The 20,888-nt window shown below is 41.4% G+C and overlaps 1 protein-coding gene across 4 annotated transcripts in view; it reads right to left on the bottom strand.

The window, feature by feature from the left end:
• Positions 1-866: 866 nt before the first annotated feature.
• BICD2 (BICD cargo adaptor 2) overlaps positions 867-20,888 on the bottom strand; it is a 142,529-nt gene continuing 122,507 nt past the window's right edge. Inside the window, exons 6-9 of one of the 4 annotated variants that reach the window (XM_040359282.1) lie at positions 18,533-18,684; positions 6,290-6,500; positions 4,306-4,382; positions 867-3,007 (exon numbers count right to left, since the gene is read on the bottom strand). In XM_040359282.1, the coding sequence (XP_040215216.1) occupies positions 4,335-4,382; positions 6,290-6,500; positions 18,533-18,684 (411 nt within the window). In that variant the 3' untranslated portion in view covers positions 867-3,007; positions 4,306-4,334. Of the gene's footprint in view, positions 6,501-18,532; positions 18,685-20,888 lie in introns of all 4 variants that reach the window. The other 3 variants (XM_040359281.1, XM_040359283.1, XM_040359279.1) reach the window with 3 other exon arrangements.

Genomic DNA, 20,888 nt, shown 5'->3' with positions numbered 1-20,888 from the left:
TCTTTGCTCCAGTTTTCAAAGTCAACCCCTGTCGAGGACATTTTTGGTTGGGCCTCGGGGCATGGAGTCTGGTGGTGCACATCTTTGGTTGTCTATTCGGGAAGACTGAAATGAAGGAAGTGATATACTCTGCTATGGCTGCTTGAAAGAGTCGTTTGCTCTGGCTGGTGTGTTTGGAGACAATCTTTTAAAGGCCCTGGCTGGGTTTGGCCACAAGCATTCTATTGTTATATATCTGGTAAGAGTCCCCCCTATTTGGTGATATCTATCGGTGGCAGCTTTCCCTTGGTGTGCTTATCATTCGTTTCATCCGCGGTACATCACCATATGCTGTATATATATTTACTTTCATGTTCCTTGGATCTCGTATCTATCCATACAATTGGAGGAATACCATCCGGACTATCAGTGGCAGTTTCTGATAAAGACCCTTGCTGGGGGTTTCCAGCTGCAAGCCTTGTTTGCTTGCCCTTCTGGTAAGCGCATAGACATTCATTCATCTTTTGCACCGGTGGTGGATTTTTGTTTGCCAGTCACGTTTACACTTTTATTCATCAATTCACTCACCTGATTTGAACTTTCACTACATTTTTTCCATTTTTGGTTCTTTGGACACTTATGGACACTATTTATATTTATATTAATTTTAATCAAATTGATAATTTATACTCACTTATGGTTGGCGCAACTTATTTTTTCCGTTTTTGATTGTATATTGAGCGTATATCACAATTTTTGTTGCAGCTCATTTATTTTTTATTTTTTGTTTCACTTAGTTAGTTAGCGCAGTATCACATTTTCTCTTTTCTTTTGTCCAGGATGACCAATAAAGTTGTAAAAAAAAAAAAAAAAAAACAGCAGACAAGTTCCTTTATCACCTTTATTGATACATGTGACTACCCTTACACAGGCAACTTGCTACACACAGCCTTGTATTAATATCTTTAACACTTTTCATTCACTAGACAAACCGTTATAAGAAGCACCAATCTTGTGGATGGCGACCACTTCTGCTGTCTGATCTGTGTAAAGGTTACTTGGCAAGAGTACGTGCATATAACATGTAACTGAAGAACACTTTGCACTAAAACGTAATGCACATAAACATAATAATAACAATAATAATAATAATACAGTACTTTATGAAATCAGTTCAAATAAATACCCACTTACAGATGAAATTATTTGCCGTAACAATATTTTAAAAGGATCAATACTGTAAAAGATGAGAATATAAAATCCCAACAACTAGAATTTATACTGTTTTTCCAGCAAACAGAAATCTTTTTTTTCCCCCTTATTATGCAATTAGAATTTCACGTTACTAGAGCCGTCATCTTACAAAAATGACATTCTTGTAGCGAGTACCAATTTAAAACAATTGCTTTGGCCTCAACAAACTGCTGCCTATGCTCCAGGCAGGGCTTGTTGATGCGCGATCAGTTTCTGTTTCCTGCAAACAACAGAGCTTACATAGGACATGCAAAGAGCAAAGATCAATGTGTTGTTCATCACATTTGACAGCCAAAGAATATCAAGGCCGCATCCACCACTGTGGAAAGAAGACAGAGTCCGCATACCCCACCATTTGGTGGACAGCCACCACAAATGTATAAGTAATACATCTTGCGTTAATCATAATTAAACAAAAATCAAAGCTATTAGTTTTGGTTTTCAACCTTTATTTTTCTTAATCCCTGCATTAGCAAGGATCGGCGCTGAAAAAAAAGAATCACTGACCAACGGAATTTTTTACAATTTTTAATTTTCCCGTAATTATAGAGTACTTGAATTTCCTAAAAATATGCAAGATGGCGTTTTATTTTTAAAGGTTTCATTTGCACTTATTGCTCTGTATGCTTTCAATAGATTTCAGAACCATTTTTTTTTTTTTAAATCTTTGCCCTGTCAAAGCTAGTCTAAGATTCCCTCTTCTGTAATATAAAAGGCACTACTGGTATCCATAACAAAGGCTTACAAACACTTGGTAATTCGAGTTGAGAATTTAAACTTTCTAGGTGTACCATAATTTGGCACTATAATAAAGAAAGCAAAAAACAAACAATTCCAATTTGGAATTTAAAAATCGGTACAGTTGTAGAAAATTCTGTTCATCAGCAATTCTTGAATGTCCTAAAAACCAGGATAATCTGACATTTTAGGTAATACTACTTATTAAACTTTTTTTTTCTTTTCAAGTGCCTATTACTGTTTTAACCAAAGAAGTCAAGTTTTTTCCTTGTTACATTAAGCTATTCCTAAGAATAATAATATAGTATGAAAATCCCAGAATTTTCAGACCCTGGATTTCTTTTTTTTTGTAATGAACATGGCAGTTAAAACCAGTAATTATGACACAAACAAAATAATAGTGAAAAAGCTAATAAGACAGAACATATATAATTATATTTATATATATTAACAACAAGGAGTGTTTAAAACAAAAAAACAAAAAAAACACCAAAAATAAAAAGTTAAATTACCTGCACCATGCTGATATGGAAATCAACAAGCACAAGTGTTAATACTACCCAAAAAAAAAAAAAAAAAAAAATACATGTCGCAGCTATTACTGGAACAACGACATGTTCTGTTATAGAACTATGTCAAATATAAAGAAACAAAAATTATTAAAGTATAAAAAGTGCACAGGTTTAATAATCTGATGTAAAATAACAATTAAAAAGGAAAAAATCCCACGTGACTGATACGAGCACAGAGAGAGCGGATCGTAGTGTTTGTTCAGCACTTGAGCTTTTTTTTTTTCCCCAGCAGCACTTCATGGTAAAGCTTTTAATTTACTGAGAGAATACCAAGAAAAATAAAAAGTTAAATAATGGGAAGGACAGCTTACTGTAAAACTTATTATAAAAGGAGAGTGCAGTAGTTTCTTGTCTTTTTATTTTTTGTGCCATTGGCTCTAACTGTCAAGAGTAAGGTTGGACTGGAATTACATGCATTCCAATGCATCGGTCCGCACGTTCTTCTCCAGGGATCTAATCTACAACTGGAAAAACATAAAATAAATGTTAGATACGTAGCATTATAAAATGGTGACTCAATGAAAGGAGCTGTGCGGAGTGCGTTAGTCTGAAAAGAGCCAAGACCGGGCGCTTGTTAGTTGTCAGGCTTAGAGGAAAAGCTCTCAAATGGTGGGTTACCTGTAGGTAGCAGACTTCTTTCATTTATATAAAAAGTCATCTACTATGGCATTTTAAGCTAAACTGTAAGCGTCGTAAAAGGGAAGCTATAGATCTCCATGCAGTGGTCATGCAGGGTGATTGCCAGCATGGGCATAAGGTGCCCACAGAAGAAATTAACTGCAACAGGCAGCGAAGCTTTACAAGTGTAAAAGCTTTAATCCACGCGGGGAGAACAGGATAGAAAGGATGCCTTGTCCAAGTTATTCATTAAAATAATTATTAAAAAACAAAAACATTTCTATATTAAAAAATACAAGAAATCCATAATTGTTAAAAGAGGATTTGTTTTCACAGTGCTGGAATAATTAGATCAATATTAGTATGTCTACTGGTTAAGAAAAGCTCATTACAATGAGATTTACCCCTAATAAAAAACAAAAACCTTAGTTAAAAAAAGTGGATTTTTTTAAAAAATAATCAGGACTTTGCATGGTTTTGCTTAGGTAAAAATTAAGAGACTACCAGTTCCTTTCTTTGTAAAGAACAACTCGGAATGCAAATATAAAAAAAAAAAAAAAAAAAAAAGACAGATTTATTTCCTTGTAAATATGGTACTTGATATCATCTCTCGCTCTGAAGTGCCGTAGGCATCCAATTACAACAGAAACATATTAAAACCCTTAGGACCTAGAATCTGCATTGTACTTAACCATCACCAAAAAAAAAAAAGAAGAGCAGATCTGCTTGTGCTGAATATATTATGTTTGCAGAATGCAACCATATTTAAAAAAGGAAAGCTCTTAGTATAAAAAAAAAAGCCCTCAAGTGTTACTATAAAAAAAAAAAAAAACTGTGAAAAATAAAAAAACTCTCAGAAATGTGTTTTTAAGCCCTATTGTGCAAATTAAATTTTACAGATTTTTTTCCCCCCAAAATTGAGTTTTTCTTTTGTGAACTTGCTGGCTAAAACAAAAAATTGCAGATTTAGCGTTGCTGCATTGAATGGTATAAAAATAAAAAAAAACAATATACATGTTTGCAAAGTGCTCTGTGACTTGCCCCACACGCGTTTCAGAAGCCGAGTGACGTTAGTGGGCAAAACTGCAATCCTGTTAGCATGCACGTCTTCCACTCAGACAGCAGGCCGCGAGCTCACAATTACCTTCCAGTAACAATGAGGGCTTGTCCTGACTACTTAGTGGCAGAGGTCCTGGACACAGGAAGCAGGGTGCTGATTATCTATAAGGAATGGCAGTGATAGGGAATGAAGCATTGCCAGGGTCACTGGATATAGAAAACAGCAGGCAGACAAAGTGTTATAGACACAAAGAGGAGGAGCAGAAGCCATTTTTACATGACCTTCCCTGTACAAAATGACTATGAAAATTACAGGATGAACAGGGCTATACAATAGTATTTGAAGCAGGCACTTTAATTATTATTATTTTTTTTGACACCTCATTGTGCCTTTAATACCTCCCATCAGCTAATATTAGCCTTCCTTTTGTACTGGCACAATTTCTAAAACAAAATACTTTTTTTTCTTTTGCTTTAATAGAACTGAAGTTTGACAAATGTACAGTTCCAATTCGCACATCACAAATGTCAATTTATGTGATGACCCCTAGGGGGCAGCATTTCTCTACTGTAGAGCCCTGTTACACTGTGTGCTTGCATATGTAAAGCCTGTTTATTAAAACAAACTCAACTGTATTCTATGATAATATAGAATATAATAATATTAATAGTAATATGCAGAAGTAACTGGCTTTTGAACTTTGCCATGAATGCTTAATATTAGCTTGCCATGTAGAAAAAGGTTGGACACTTCCAGATGCCGATGATACCACCAAGGTGTCCATTTCTACAGCAATATTCAGGTTTTTGGTCTCTTCTCCACTTCCAGGAGTAGAATCAAGTATTTCTGAAGCCCAGGTTAATATTTTGATAGTGACAGTTTCTTAATACTTGTGTTAGGAATATTTTCAAAGTTAACCATAATCTGGATTCGGACAGACGGTGCAGGGAGCCATGATGGCATCCAATGGGCAGTAACCCCATATCAAGCAGGTTTCAGATCAGTAAAATGGTCAATTCTGATTGGCTGTTGTCATTTTGAACTGCTTAAACCTGAACCCTATTCAGTCTGTGTGACAGGGTTATTGAATGTTGAATAGCATAGCTTGTAATGTGGCCAATACCATTTGCTTGTGAGAGAACGAAGCTGAATGTAAAGCGATTGCAAGCGATGAAAAAAACTGAAAGATCTCCTATTTCATATCAAATATCCCAAAATCCTTTACAAGGCCTTTATACTTAACAGCTATTCTGGACTTCTAAATATACATGAACATTGCTATCACCTTAAGCAGAGGCCTATTATTTGTGCTATGCAAGATACAAAGATCGACGCATGCGATACAACAGGCTACCAGCCGTTACAGACCTGGTAAAGCCAAAGATCAGAGAACTGACACTTCACTGAAGCTGTAAATCACTGGTACTCCCAATACTACAGATATCGGTTTGCACATACAGTGGGCCTAGTGCATATGATTGGCTGAACGAAGTCGCTGCCCCTTTTGGGTAGCTGCGGCGGGTCTTCTTTCAGACATTGATACACGAGTCCCTGTGCTTTTAGATGCCAAATCTGAATTCCATTTATTAATTTAAAGCCCACCTGTGTCATGAATCCATCATAATTCAATTTTTCCCTAGATCCCAACTTTCCAATTTCAGTTTTCTAGATTATAGGTGGATATACAGGCGCTCGCTCTTACCGGAGCAGTGATTATGGCTTCAGTTTAGTATACGTTCCCACAAAGCAAACACATGCCTCACAGGTTAACCTCGGAAGTGTTCCTCTGACTCCTTCCCATGTTAACTTGCTGCAAGAGCCCCATACAAGTGTTAGTTATAATCAAGCTCAGCTTAATAATGCCATTTGCATACACAGGCCAACAACGAACCAACACGTGTTAAGTGGCTGCAGTACTGTAGCGACTTCATGCGGACTATCCAAGCAGGGGAAAATACAAAAGTCATGCCTCCTAGTCACAACAGATCTTATACTTTTCACTGCAAAACACTTGGTTGTTAAGGACGGACCCCTCAGACTTGTCCGCGCAAGAGCGGACGTGACTTACACTGGGGTTACTGGTTTTGTTTTTGGACGTAGATTTAGTGCTCACGCGCTTGATCTGCTCGCGGTCAAGCTCCAGGTGCTCCAAGCGCTGAGTCAATGCCAGCTTCTGCTGGATGGCCATACGAAGCAGTGAGTTCAAAGTCTTCTTCTCGTCTTCTGCCGCTGCCAGTTGCCTCTGCATTTCATCAAGTTGTGTGACGTACTCATCGCATCTGCAAAGCAAAACAAAAAAATAATGGGTTAAACCGAAGAACAGACATTGATATCAGGGCAAGACAACCCCCTGAAACCCAGGTAACCAACGCAGGTAAAACGCCTGCTGGCTTTATGTCCAAGTATGTTGTTAGCCTCTACCTCTCATCTTTATCTCCCTCTATACCAGGGGTCTCCTAACTTTCTAAACACAGGGGCGAGTTTACTGTCCTTCGGGCTTCAGGGGGGCTGGACTATGGACAGCGGAAGTAGAAAATGCCCCAGTGTCAGTGGGAGTAAACAATGCCCCATCATATGTTGGGGTAGGCGGTACACTTTGGTGGGGGTGGGTCAGCCACGCCCTGTGACCTTTGACCTCTGGGAACCCGCCTTCTGACCTTTGGGGGAGGTCCCTGTTCCAATTCCTGAGTCCTAGCCATATTCTTCAATGGGAAACCCTAACCCCTAACCCTAGCCATAGTGTCTCACTGTTGATACGAGTGGGAGGAATGGTGCCCCATCAATGGTGTCAGCTGGAGGAAAAATTTCCCAAAGGTCAGATAAAGGCAAGCAAGCAAAGGACAGTTTGGAGACCCTTGCTCTATACATACACACTCAGATGCTGTAAATATAGGTTTTAAGTGGGTAGATATACACATACAAACCAGCAATGAACCCTCTGCTTCCCTTGAAAATGAAAATGTGCCAATTGATGGCTACAGTCAGGTTAGAATAATTTCAGCAATTGATTATTCTAGCTACAGCCTTCTAGTGGGTGGGTTATGGGTTAATCATTATGGCTTAGGAGCTCTCCTGCATACCTTGGTTTCTATGATCAGCAAAGACTGGTGTTACAGCTACATAGTTAGTCAGGTTGAAAAAAAAAGTCAAGTCCATCTAGTTCAACCACAAATATAAAAAATACAATCCCATATACACAATCCTATACCCCAGAGGAAGGCAAAAAAAAAAAAAAACAGCAGAGCATGATCCAATTTCCTACAGCAGGGGAAAAAAAACTCCTTCCTGATCCCTCAAGAGGCAATCGGATCACCTTCACCTATAAAAAGGTTAGTACCCAGTTATATTATGTACATTTAGGAAAGAATTCAGGCCTTTTGTAAAGAAATCTACTGAGCTGGACAGAACCACCTCTGGAGGGAGTCTGTTCCACATTTTCACAGCTCTTACTGTGAAGAAACCTTTCCGGATTTGGAGATGAAATCTCCTCTAGACGTAAAAAATGCCCCCTTGTGCTCTGGGATGACCATAAAGTAAATAACTCAACACCAAGTTCACTATATGGACCACTTATACATTTGTACATGTTGACCATACCCCCCCCCCCAATCGCCTTTTCTCAAGAGAATAAATTCAGTTCCTCTGATCTTTTCTCATAGATGAGCTCCTCCATGCCCCTTATCAGTTTGGTTGCCCTTCTCTGCACTTCTCTACAGTATAAATATAAAAGCAATTTACAGTTTAATACTGCAGAATAATGTACACAGCATTACAGGAATATTTGGTGCAGCTGTGTATTGTAGCCAATAAGCTTCTAACTTCAGCTTGTTCAATTAAGCTTTGACAAAGCTTCCATAAAGCTCCGAGTCAATATCTTTGGAACTGTCTCAGAGCGAAGGACTCTCCCCCCGTCCCCATAGTGTTGTGCCCATTGCCAAGCCCAGAGCGATCACATAAGAAGAGCAGCAAGTCACAAGCTTCTTTGTCCTTAGAAGTATCAGATGTTTTCTTCACTGCTGGCAGCTCGGTGGAGGAACAAAGAAAAGGTGAGTGGTTTGAACCCAACCACCAATGAGGCCCCCAGGAACACGAGGAAGCGGATTGTTTTCATATATTTAACAGCCAGAATCACCATTCAGATTTATTGGAAATCTTCGTCCATTCCATATGAATGCAATAAAGCTAGACTCTCTTGGCTGATGAGTAATGAAAGATTGTTGGTCCCCCTCAATGAGAGGATGAGGACCTTTGAGAAGATCTGGGAACCTGGATACAATATATTTAAGGAGCCGAATATACTCCATGGAAAAGATACAACTTTTCTCTCCTGGCCCTTTCTTCCCCTTACTTGTTTGGTTTCACAACCGATTTCTATAGCAGATCCTTTTGAATCTTTGTAATCTATACAATAATGCGGTCTGTGGTGCTTTTATGCCTTCTCAGTCGAGGAATGGGATCTCCTCCATCCATCGTTTTAATGTCCAATAGCTGTACTTTAAAGGTGTTGTAAACCCTGTTTTTTTTTTTTTTTTAATAACATACACATCATACTTATCTCCACTGTGCAGACCGTTTTGCACAGTGTGGCCCCGAACCTCGTCTTCTTGGGTCCCCCGGCGGCGCTCGTGGCTCCTCCTCGCATTCAGTAAACCCCCTGGCAGAAGCGCTCTCCCTGGGGGTTACCTTGCAGGCGCGCTCCCGAGTCCAGCATTTGCACGCATAGACACAGAATGCCAGACTCGCCCCTGCGTCATTGGATTTGATTGACAGCCGCAAGAGCCAATGGCTGCACTGCTATCAATCTAGCCAGTACAGAGCCGAGAACCCCAGGCAGAGAGGTACAGCGCGTCTCCACCGAGGGAATAAACATGCTCAGGTAAGTAAAACGGGGGGCGATCACTGTCAGAAGTTTTTCACCTTAATGCATAGGATGCATCAAGGTTAAAAAACGCAAGGGTTTACAACCCCTTTAAGAAGAGCACAGAAAGAACTTATCTTATGACTAAACTTCTAACACTTGCCTTTGAATGTTAACCACTTGACCTTCGGGAGATTTACTCCCCTTCATGACCAGGCCATTTTTTGCGATACGGCACTGCGTTACTTTAACTGACAAGTGCGCGGTCGTGCGACACTGTAGCCAAATAACATGTTTGTCCTTTTTTTCCCCACAAATAGAGCTTTCTTTTGGTGGTATTTGATCACCTCTGCAGTTTTTATTTTTTGCGCTATAAACAAACAAACAAAAAAAAAAAGAATATTTTTCACTTTCTGCTATAAAACATATCCAATAATAATAAAAAAAAATACATTTCTTTATAAGCGTATATTGATTTGTTTGTTATAGCGTCTACAAACTTTGGGATGATTTTTTTTTTTTTACCAGTACAGTAATGGTGGCGATCGGCACTATTGCAGCGGACAAAATCGGACAATTTTTGGGGATCAGTGCAACCAATACCGTGATCAGTGCTAAAAAATATTCACTGTACTGGAAAAGAGTTAACATCAGGGGCGATCAAAGGGTTAACGGTATGCCTAGCTTGTGCTTACTCACTGTGTGGGAGGTGCTTTGACTAGAGGAAGGCAAAGATCTGCGCTCCTGTTTTGCTTAGCAGGAACACAGAATCAATACCTTCCCTTCTGACAGAACGGCAATTTGCCTCGTTTACATAAGCAGATTGTCATTTTGCCTGTGCTGGTGGACATCGAGTCTGTGCTACCCATCGTGTGTAACCACAGCGGGAGCAGGTTGCTGGCAGCGCGCCCCAGACCCGGAAGGGTCAGATCATGTACTAGGTACATGACCTGGCACAGAGCGCCCGCCCCGGCCACAGCAAATGTACTAAGGGTGGTCCACAAGTGGTTGTAAACCTCAGACATGATATGGGAACAAAGCATATCCCTTTATAGGGTGTACTTATGTCAATTAAGAGCACCAAGTGTAATCTCGGTCTGCTGCTTCGTTCCTCTGCCATCAGCATGAATCACTTCTGACAAGTTTTCCTGACACCGAGAAAAATGGTGACAAAGGAGGGACCTCCAGCTGATTGACAGACTCAGGCCCTGTTCCTGTATGCTGTGTGAAGGGGAGGGGGGGTCCCTTTCCTCCATATTCCAGAGCTCTCCTCACTGCAGAGTGTAACTTCAACCATCCAACCCCTTTTTTCTGACAGCCGAGGTAAGTTTTAAAAATTCTGGACTTTTTACAAAAAAGAGAAGACTGCAGATAAACAGGTACAATTTATGTAGGAGGGTTTGTTTAATCTCTGTGTATCACCTGAGACCAGTCACTTCCCTGGGTAGAAGGGTTTACAACCACTTTAAGTCTGCTCAGGAGAACGTAGCCTCCAATTTCAAAAGTATCTTAGATTTTTGTACTTCTGCTTGAAAACTTCAATAAAGAATATTGAAACATAAAAGGGGAGTGCCTTCTGTTGGGAAGCAGAGCATTAAAACAAACCGACTGCTTTTTCCCCAAACAGGTATGTCACCAGCACACTCATGCTGTCCCTTCAGAGGACTGTGCCGCGGTCTACCATGCGCATGTGCGGGATTAACATGATCGTGACTGGAGCCCCTGAACCTGGAAGGAAGACCAGGTGAAAATGGAAACCCTGGCAATGACGACAACACGCTGTTGGATGGCTTTGTTTTAAACTAGGCCTTCCATATTGTGCTAGTATGCGATTCATACTAGCACATTATGCCCTAAAATTTCAGGGAGAAGTTTGTTTTTATGTCTTTTTGCAGTTTAGTTTACTATCGCTTTAAAGACCTAAAGGCTTTTTTCTAAAATAACCAACATGTTATACTTACCTGTTCTGTGAATTAATAATGCACAAAACTGCCCAAACCCTCCTCTTCTGCGGTCCCCCATTGGCACTCTAGGCTTCTCCTTTTCTCAGAATGCCCCCATAGCAAGCCACTTGCTCCCGAGCCAGGCTGTGTGTGTATATTAACATACTTTGCGCTGCTTAGACCCACCCCCTCCTTACTGAATTTGACCGACAACAGTAGGAGCCAGTGGCTCCCACTGCTGCCCGTTAGGCCCTGTGTGAAGAGGGCGAGAGGAGAGAAGACCGCAGCCAGGGACAGTGCTTTATCGACGCAGGAGTGAGGCAAGTGGTCCTTTCCTAGTCTTTATTTGGTCCTTGGTGCACTATTTCACCAACAGACACCAATGATGGAGCACCATTCCCCCTGCTGACACTGTCAACTGGGCACTATTCCTTTTTTGATAAAAAATGGGGCACTATTCTTCCATTAAAACCAATGATGGGGCACTGATGCCTAGGCATCTCCTAATCCCACTGATCGCAGTACTGCCCCCCTAAAGCCTGAAGGACAATAATCTTGTCCTTTGTTTCGAAAGATTTGAGACCCCTGCTTTAAAAGCAAAAAATTGAGGGTCTGCAGGATACAGGGTGCCTTGGCGGGGCCTGCAGTGAACGCATGTATTTGCAAACGTGTGCAACTAAACCCCTGTTTTTAACGCATACTATTAGACTGGTTAATTCGGTTGGTTGCAGGCTGGTTGGTAAGTTGAGCTTTGAAATTCTTTGGTTTTATTTGACATGTGTTTTCCCTTCCAGTGCTCCTTGCTGTGAAGGCCAGTTATAGGTGAGGGCAGTGATCTTTCTTTATTAAAAAATAAAATAAAATAAATATTAGCTTTAGAACCACTTTAAATAAAGATGATGTTCCAGGCTGGTGTGGGCAGCCCAAGGATTTCTAACTTTGAAGGCTCATTTCATCTTCTGTGAACCCTCCATGCAATATCACCATGACGTGTATTATTAGCACGTGCCAACATGCTTGACACATAAGAGTAATTATTCCAGTTTGGGCTGTGGAAATCATTTTCCATCATCTAGGTGACCTGAATATGACATTCAGGGTCTCCGAGGACCCCTATTCTATTTATACTGAACCTTTCAGCTTTCCTAAAGTGTAATTACAATGCGCCATCCCCAGGGAGCCAGCTTCATGGATTAATAGTTCCCACTGTGCCCGGGCTGCCTCAGGTACTCTGCAGTCTCGGTGGTAAGGAAAGCGCTCAGACTAATTGCTGTATTTATGTCAAGATACAGAACTGGGGAATCATTTACACTCTGTGGGTGGAAGACACGAGTGGCTTCATGTATGGCAGGCTCTGGAACAAGAACTGACTGAGGGACTTACAAAGATGGAAAACCGGGCTTTTCTTGCTGCTTAGGTAAAGTAGGGAGTTATTCTGATTGTTGACCACAGAAACTATTACTATTTTCCTTTTCATTCTCCCATGATTCAAACTTTGTAAACAGATTAGAAGGATTCCAAAAGGTTTTATAACCGAGATTCAGCCTGTAGAGTGTCAATTCCTATATACAGTAACTACTGCTTAGCTATAGCTGATTAATATTCAGCACAGATGGGCACAAAGCTTAAACACACTTTAATGAAGCTTTTGGTTTAATTATTGCTGTCGAGCAGGAAAGCGGGTAGCTGGCAGGAACAGACGTCCCCACAGTGCCTTCCTAAACCACGGCACACGACCATCACCTGAGAATCGCATGCAAATCAGTTGTATGTGGTCTTTCCAGTGTTGGATTAGAACGACAAGCATCACATCACGGGGAACCTGTGCCAAAAGAAGTATAAGCTGCCATTGCGGAGTTCTTCTGAAATTGTTAATGCTGGACCGTCCGGCTCTTTTAATGGCCTTAATAGTTTGTTCTAAAGCAAGCATGCAGATTTCACAGGTTGCATGCATAAGCCAAGCCTGTGACTCTCAAAACACTAATAGCCAGATTCAGGTAGAGATATGCCGGCGTATCAGTAGATACGCCGTCGTAACTCCGAATCTGCGCCGTCGTATATTTAAGTGTATTCTCAAATTGAGATACGCTTAAATGTTTCCAAGATACGACCGCCGGCGCCGTCCTATCTTAGCTGTCTATTTACGCTGGCCGCTAGGGGCGTGTACGCTGATTTACGCCTATAATGGGTAAATCAGCAAGATACGCCTATTCACGAACGTACGCTTGCCTGTTTACGCAAGGCGTTTTCAGGCGTAAAAATAAACCACCAAAAAGATGGCCCAGCCAATTTTAAGTATTGACGTCGGAACCACGTCAAATTTTAAAAAATTTTACGTCGTTTGCCCGTAGTTAACGTACAGGTCGAAAGCAATGAGTCTTTGCGGCGTAATTTGGAGCATGCGCACAGGGTTACGTCCATGGACGGCGCATGTGCCGTTCGTTCAAAACGTCATTTACGTGGGGTCATGCTTAATTTACATAAAACACGCCCACTTCTTCCACATTTGAATTAGGCGCGATTACGCCGGCACATTTACACTACGCCACCGTAACTTAGGACGCAAGTTGTTTGTGGATACTGTACTTGCCTCTCTAACTTACGACGGCGTAGCGTATATGAGATACGCTACGCCTGCCTAAAGTTAGGCACGTCTACCTGAATCTGGCTATAAATCTGCAGAAAGCCAGGTGCCTTGCATTTTCAGGAGCTTAACCTGGTAGGAAAGGTTCTCTTTAAATGGGAACATGTAAGGACAAAAACAGGAGATGCAGAATGTATTATCAAAGTTGGCGCAGTCAAAATTAGTCAACAACATGGAATAAATAGAAGTAATCTGGTCTTGGGAGAAATCTGAGGAACGCCACTGCTGATTTTTTTTTTTTTAAATGCTAGTAGTTTGGCCGTCATGCTGACCCCTGCTGCTTTAATAAATAACTGCTGAATCAGTGCTCTGAAACAAGTACCGTATGTAGATTATAAAAGGCAAAGTCAGCTGCATACCTCATCTTGTTGGCTCAAATTCAGGAGAAAGAAGGCACCGTCCATGTTCCCTCTTATTATGTTTTAGGTTATTGAGACTTCATTGGTGGGCTGGGTTTAGAAATTTGGTCTCCCGCAATTCCCTCGACAAAAGACTATCTTTAACCAGATGTATTCATTGGTAAAAGTTACTCAATAAAATAGGCTACCTGAGCTTTTCCTGAACTGAAGACTATGACTGGTGGCTGAACACCGACAGTTTTATGTCGTAGGATTTGATTAACAAAGTACTATGAAATGTGAGATTTTGCAATTTAGCAGATAAGGTCCTTTAACCTCCTGAGACCCGCGTTATAGTCGAATGACAGCTACAGCGCGGATCTAAAAATCCAACTAGACGTCAATTGACGTCCGCCCCTTTGGGCGTTCCCCGCGCGCGCTCCAGAGCGCGCAGCGGGGAAACTCTGTGTTGGCCGTGTCCCTTGGACACAGCCAATTACAGATCGCCGCGAACGGCCAATCAGAGTAGCCGTTTGCGATGCGATCTGTGCGGCCAATGAGAGATGATCTCATATGTAAACATATGAGATCATCTCTCATTGCCGTTTTACACAGAGACAGCGTCCTGTTTCTGGAGAGGAGACCGATCTGTGTCCTTTGTACATAGGGACACAGATCGGTCACCCCCCCCCCTCCACCTACAGTTAGAACACTATATAGGGAACATATTTAACCCCTTCCTCACCCCCTAGTGTTAACCCCTTCAATGCCAGTCACATTTTTACAGTAATTAGTGCATATTCATAGCACTGATCGCAGTATAAATGTGAATGGCGCCAAAAATGTGTCAAAAGTGTCCGCCATAACGTCGCAGTCCCAATAAAAATCGCAGATCGCCGCCATTTCTAGTAAAAAAAAAAAAATTAAAAAAATAATTCTGTCCCCTATTTTGTAGGCGCTATAACTTTTGAGCTTATTGCGATTTTTTTTTTTTTTACCAAAAATATGTAGAAGAATACGTATCGGCCTAAACTGAGAAAAATTTTTTTTTTTTTTTTTTTTTAAATTGGCATATTTATTATAGCAACAAGTAAAAAATATTGTATTTTTTTCAAAATTTACGCTCTTTTGTTTATAGCGCAAAAAATAAAAACCGCACAGGCGATCAAATACCACCAAAAGAGAGCTCTACTTGTGGGGAAAAAAGGACGTCAATTTTGTTTGGGAGTCACGTCGCACGACCGCGCAATTGTCAGTTAAAGCGACGCAGTGCCGGAAGCTGAAATTTCGCCTGGGCAGGAGGGGGGTATATGTGCCCAGTAAGCAAGTGGTTAAAATGTAACAAAATAAGGAACAAATGTTTAGTATTAAAAAAAAAAAAAAAAAAAAAGGATTCCTCAAACATTAAAGACCCATTCAGGTATTGGATTGTGGTAATAGGTAGTAAAACTTGTCTTTTACCATTTGTTACTGCAACGTGTGTACCACGGTGTTCTGCTGTGCAGGTAAACTTTTTGCAGGTAAAAAAAAAATATGCTTTTTTTTGGGAGCCTGTAAAGCATTGCACCAGCGATTAGCCATGCAGGTCTCCTGCAGATCTTCTGTGTGCCCATACCTCCCATACGGGCAAGTAGATACACTGACAGGAAAGATCAATGAACTACCAAAGCATTCCACAGCAGTGTGATAGTTCATTGAGAACTACAAGCCAACAGCCGCCAAGGATGTCGGGGGTTGTAGTTCATTCACACAGAGCCATATGAATGAACGAAGCGGCTATGTGGGCAGAGCCCCGCTGATTTAAAAAGTGATAGCTAGTACGGGCAACTTTTCCCCATACTGCTGTCACAGGGATTGCGGGGATCGGGCTGCAGCACTGGGAACATGTTACACATTACACCCTAAAAACGTGTAACATGTTTCCAAAGGTGAACTTATCCTGCAAGTGGAAACCGGTTCCAACCTGGATTGGCTCAATTTGAATAAAGAAGTGACCCGTAAATGTTAGCCATTTTATCTAGCTGAACACTTTTTACTTGGATAGATTTGGGGATAATTAACCACTTAAGGACCGCCTCCTACACACATACGTCGGCAGAATGGTACCTGTACGTCCTCTTTAAGTGCCCAGCCGTGACAAAGCTCCGTGGCACCCGATCACCGATGGAGTCCCGCGATCGGTCCCCGGAGCTGAAGACCGAGGAGAGCTGTGTGTAAACACACCTTCCCCGTTCTTCACAGTGGCGCCGTCATTGATCGTCTGTTCCCTGATATAGGGAAACACAATCAATGATGTCACACGTCCAGCCCCGCCCCCTACAGTTAGAAACACATATGAGGTCACACTTAACCCCTGAAGCGCCCCCTAGTGGTTAACTCCCAAACTGCAATTGTCATTTTCACAGTAAACAATGCATTTTTATAGCATTTTTTGCTGTGAAAATTACAATTGCCCCAAAAATGTGTCAAAATTGTCCGATGTGTCCGCCATGTCGCGGTCAGGAAAAAAAAAAAAACGCTGATCGCCGCAATTAGTAGTAAAAAAAAATTAGTAATAATAATAATGCAATAAAACTATCCCCTATTTTGTAAACACTATAAATTTTGCGCAAACCAATCGATAAACGCATATTGCGATTTTCTTCTACCAAAAATAGGTAGAAGAATACGTATTGGCCTAAACTGAGGAAAAAATTATTTTTTTTATATATTTTTAGGGGATATTTATTATAGCAAAAAGGAAAAAATATTGCATTTTTTTTTTAAATTGTCGCTCTATTTTTGTTTATAGCGCAAACAATAAAAACCGCAGAGGTGATCAAATACCACCAAAAGAAAGCTCTATTTGTGGGGGAAAAAAAGAAGCCAATTTTGTTTGGGAACCACGTCGAAAGACCGTGCAATTGTCAGTTAAAGCGGCGCAGTGCCGAATCGCAAAAACTGTCCGGTCCATTACCTGCATTTTGGTCCGGGTCTTAAGTGGTTAAAGCTGGATACACACTACAAATTTTCTTAAAAAATTTTTTTCCTTTAGATTTACCAAAACCATATAATATGAGGTCAAACCTTAAAGTGGAGGTTCACCCAAAAAGTAAATTTTTAACATTAGATTGAGGCTCATTTTGTCAAGGGGAATCGGGTAGTTTTTTTAAAATCGAAGCAGTACTTACCGTTTTAGAGAGCGATCTTCTCCGCCGCTTCCGGGTATGGGCTGCGGGACTGGGCGCTCCTATTTGATTGACAGGCTTCCGACGGTCGCATACATCGCGTCACGATTTTCCAAAAGTAGCCGAACGTCGGTGCGCAGGCGCCGTATAGAGCCGCACCGACATTCGGCTTCTTTCGGCTACTCGTGACGCGATGTATGCGACCGTCGGAAGCCTGTCGGAAGCCTGTCAATCAAATAGGAACGCCCAGTCCCGAAGACCATACCCGGAAGCGGCGGAGAAGATCTATCTCTAAAATGGTAAGTACTGCTTCGATTTAAAAAAAAAACACCCGATTCCCCTTCACAAAATGAGCCTCAATCTAATGTTAAAATTTTTTTTTCGGGTGAACTCCCACTTTAAGAGTTTCAATTTGTATGCAATCAGGCAGGCCCCTGCACTACATGGTTTTGGTAAATCTAAAGGAAATCAGACAGCAAAAGTTGTATAGTGTGTAGGGGGGTCTAAGGTAAAAAACGAAATTGCACATAAAGATGTGGAAGACTGCTTGGAGATCTTCTCAGAGCATTTTTTTTTTAATATTTGCCACTAATCTAATTACTGCAAGAAACCTTTGAACTGGATTACATAATAAATAATGCCTCTTGTTGCATATTCTTACAATGTGCATTCACCAGTGTGTTTTATTGCTTTCTATATATGTGTGAACATCAAAGGGAAACAAAACAATGCTAACTGTAAGAAGTTCTTTAGGAATAATCCGGAATGTCAGCAGAGAAAAGAAATATTCCTGTTCCTGCCTTTTGTTGGATATAGAGGAGATCTGGGTATGAATTATAACGCATATTGTGAATTGTTCTCTCTGGGGCTTTACAACCTTGTCAAGATTTTCCGGCTATGGGAAACTCGGCACGTTAAAAGCTTGCTGACCCCACATGAAAGGATTCAAAAGTTCTGCCAAACCTGCAATAGTTTCACACTGAACGGTTTAACAATATGAATTTGTAAGGTGGAATTTACCCGATTTACCTAAAAATGATAAATGAAACTATCAACTGCTAAAAACCTGTGCCTAAAGAGGCAGCAAAAAAGTCATGCTGTGCCAGAAAAAAAAAAAAAAAAAAAAGACCAGTACCACCAGACACTATTGAATATTCCCCCTTAAAAACAGAATGCCATACTGCCATTTTAAGGCATTGGGTGTAGGGAGATGCATAACCGTTTTAAAAACCTTTGCCAAATAACCTTGCAGCGATACAGGGTTGAAGGATGGCACGTGGCATGTGGAGGAGAGGCAAGTGTAAATGTGTTACTATTGCAGGGACCTTTAGTCTGGAATAAAAAAAAATCTATATATATACCTTGTGGCAAACATGGCTCGGAGAGAGGAGAATGTAGCAGCGTCCTCCTTGAGGGCCTTCAACTCGTTGCGGAGTTTCATCATGGTTTCGGTCACCATAGCTTTTTCGTTCTCGTATTTGCTTTTCAAGTTGGCAAGAGCGACTTCTGCGGTCTGAAGAAAAGGAAAGGCAGTAATTGGTTTTTATCTGAAAGTCAGTTATAGCAACACAGATAAGGGATGCTATTAACACCAAATAGAGAGACCAGACAATGTTCAATCATGGATGGCACCATGGAGAGCTCATGACTATGCTTGTAAGAAAAACGTGTAATATTGCATGTTATATAACTCCTTCCCCGATCCTTCAACACAATTTACCGGAAAAATGAATTATAAAGGCACCACATCTGTATCAATGGCAGAGCTTGCCATATATTTATCATTATCCAATTAATTGCCAAATAGAAACACACACTAATGGTAATTCAATGCGTATGGTCATCTGTTTTATCCATCAGAGTTCTCTGACTGTAACAGGCTCTGCAATTTGTTTCCATCCAGCACATGAAATTACTGAAGAATACTTCCATTTCAGTATGTTCTTTTAGGCCTTGTACACAAGCCTCAGCTTGCATTAGGGTAGCATTTGCAAACTTTTTATTAGCAACTTCACAGAGTCTTCAAAGCACCCTTAAGCTGCAGTTAGGAGCAGCTAAAGCTTCAATGCAGCAGCAATTAAATCCCAGGCCGGCGAGATGACGCACCCCCAGAAAAGAACTTACAACAGCCTCTATGTACAGGTACTGCTCGATAAAATAGAAAGAATGGCCTTGGCCCATTAAAAAAAAAAAAAAACTCACCTAGGTGGACACAGCATTGATCTGATGTTGCATTTATCCCCCACGGCCTCTACTATGAGAGCTGAGTGATCAAACACCACTGATAGCTCAGTTCTCCACTCTGAGCAGAGAGCCATGGCTGCCAGTCACCGACTCTCTGCTCTGCCCCTCCAGCGCTCACTGAAGAAACAGACTGCAAAGGGGGCAGGAGCATCTGGCTCAGGTCTCCCAGCGGTTTGCTGAGGGGAGAGCCGGCTGCCGGTCCAGGCTGCTAGATGGATCTCGACTGTAAAGTCAGAAGTGATCCAGAGCCTGGACCAGCTGGGTGACATGAGCCAACAGCGGGCTTTAATCCTCAGCTGGAAATGGGTCATAGGAGTGTAGAACAAACTGCACTCCTGTGATCCATAGGAGAAGTAGAACCTAAAAAGCTGTGGCCGTACTTCTCCTTCAAGACCCAATCTGTTGATGTAAAATGGGTAGACAAGTTTAGTGGCCAGAAGATATGACAAGATAACAGCCAGGGTGGTAGTAGATGAAGAAATAATAGGATTCTCCAAATTTGCATGGTCAAAACTCTTAAAAAAAAAAAAAAAATCCACTTATGCCAGTTGACCATCCCAATCCATATATTTAAGAGAAGCTTTGCAGAAAGAAAATGTTGACTTGGTAACACTACTGGATAATAACAGGGGTTTTGCCATCACACAATAAAAGTGAAATCTTTTAAAGCCCATCTCAGGGGGAAGGAGAAACGCTCCCTTGCAGTGGGGCTACCCCTGCACTGCAAGGTTTAAGTGCTAGTTCAGATCTAGGGGGCACAAAACCCAATCGCATCTGGGGCCTTCCTCTACTTCCCTACGCTTTGACAGTAGACTATCCCTCAAGGTCTTATGTGCAGTGCAGGGCTATGAGCTCTACATTGGACATTATGTCAGATGACCTGTGACTACTGGAGCATAGGTGAGAAGAGGGACTGGTCTTACAGCCTGGAAGGAGCCTGCGGGAGTGGAAGATGGGTAAATAGTTTTTTGGGGCCCTAAACCTAAATGAGCATTTGACGCTTGCAGTGCGGTGGCAGAACCACTTCAAGGGAGCATTAATTATTTACCTGGAGTTCAGCTTTAAAGTGCATCTATGGTCAAAATGTAAAATCAATATATTATCTCTTTAGATTTAAATTATTTTTAGGCTACTCTTATTTTTCTTTCTTTTTTTTTAAGTGTATTTTGTGCGTGTAACCGAGAGAGGAGCCGGACTGCAGGAGTTGGGAGTAGGCAGGCCTCCCCCAGAGGCAATCTGCCACCTTTCTCCATGCCCCGGGTGGCAATGGTGGGTGTGTGAGGGGGTCCTCCCTACCTGCTCTGCTTTGAAGCCCAACGGGGCAGAGGGACTCCCTATAAGGGAGTGAGAGGATCTAGCCCGCTCAACCAGCCCCGTTAGTCCTTCGCCTCTCTTTTTAGAGACCGCGTGGTCAAAGTGCGTGCATGTTAACCCAATTTCGAGTGCGTGTAAGTGTGGTGGTTTTTGCGGGAG

Source organism: Rana temporaria, chromosome 7 (genome assembly GCF_905171775.1).
Source record: "Rana temporaria chromosome 7, aRanTem1.1, whole genome shotgun sequence".
In the NCBI taxonomy this organism is placed as follows: Eukaryota; Metazoa; Chordata; class Amphibia; order Anura; family Ranidae; genus Rana; species Rana temporaria.
Note: the sequence above shows the minus strand (reverse complement) of the source record. Positions and strands in the feature narration are given on the sequence as shown.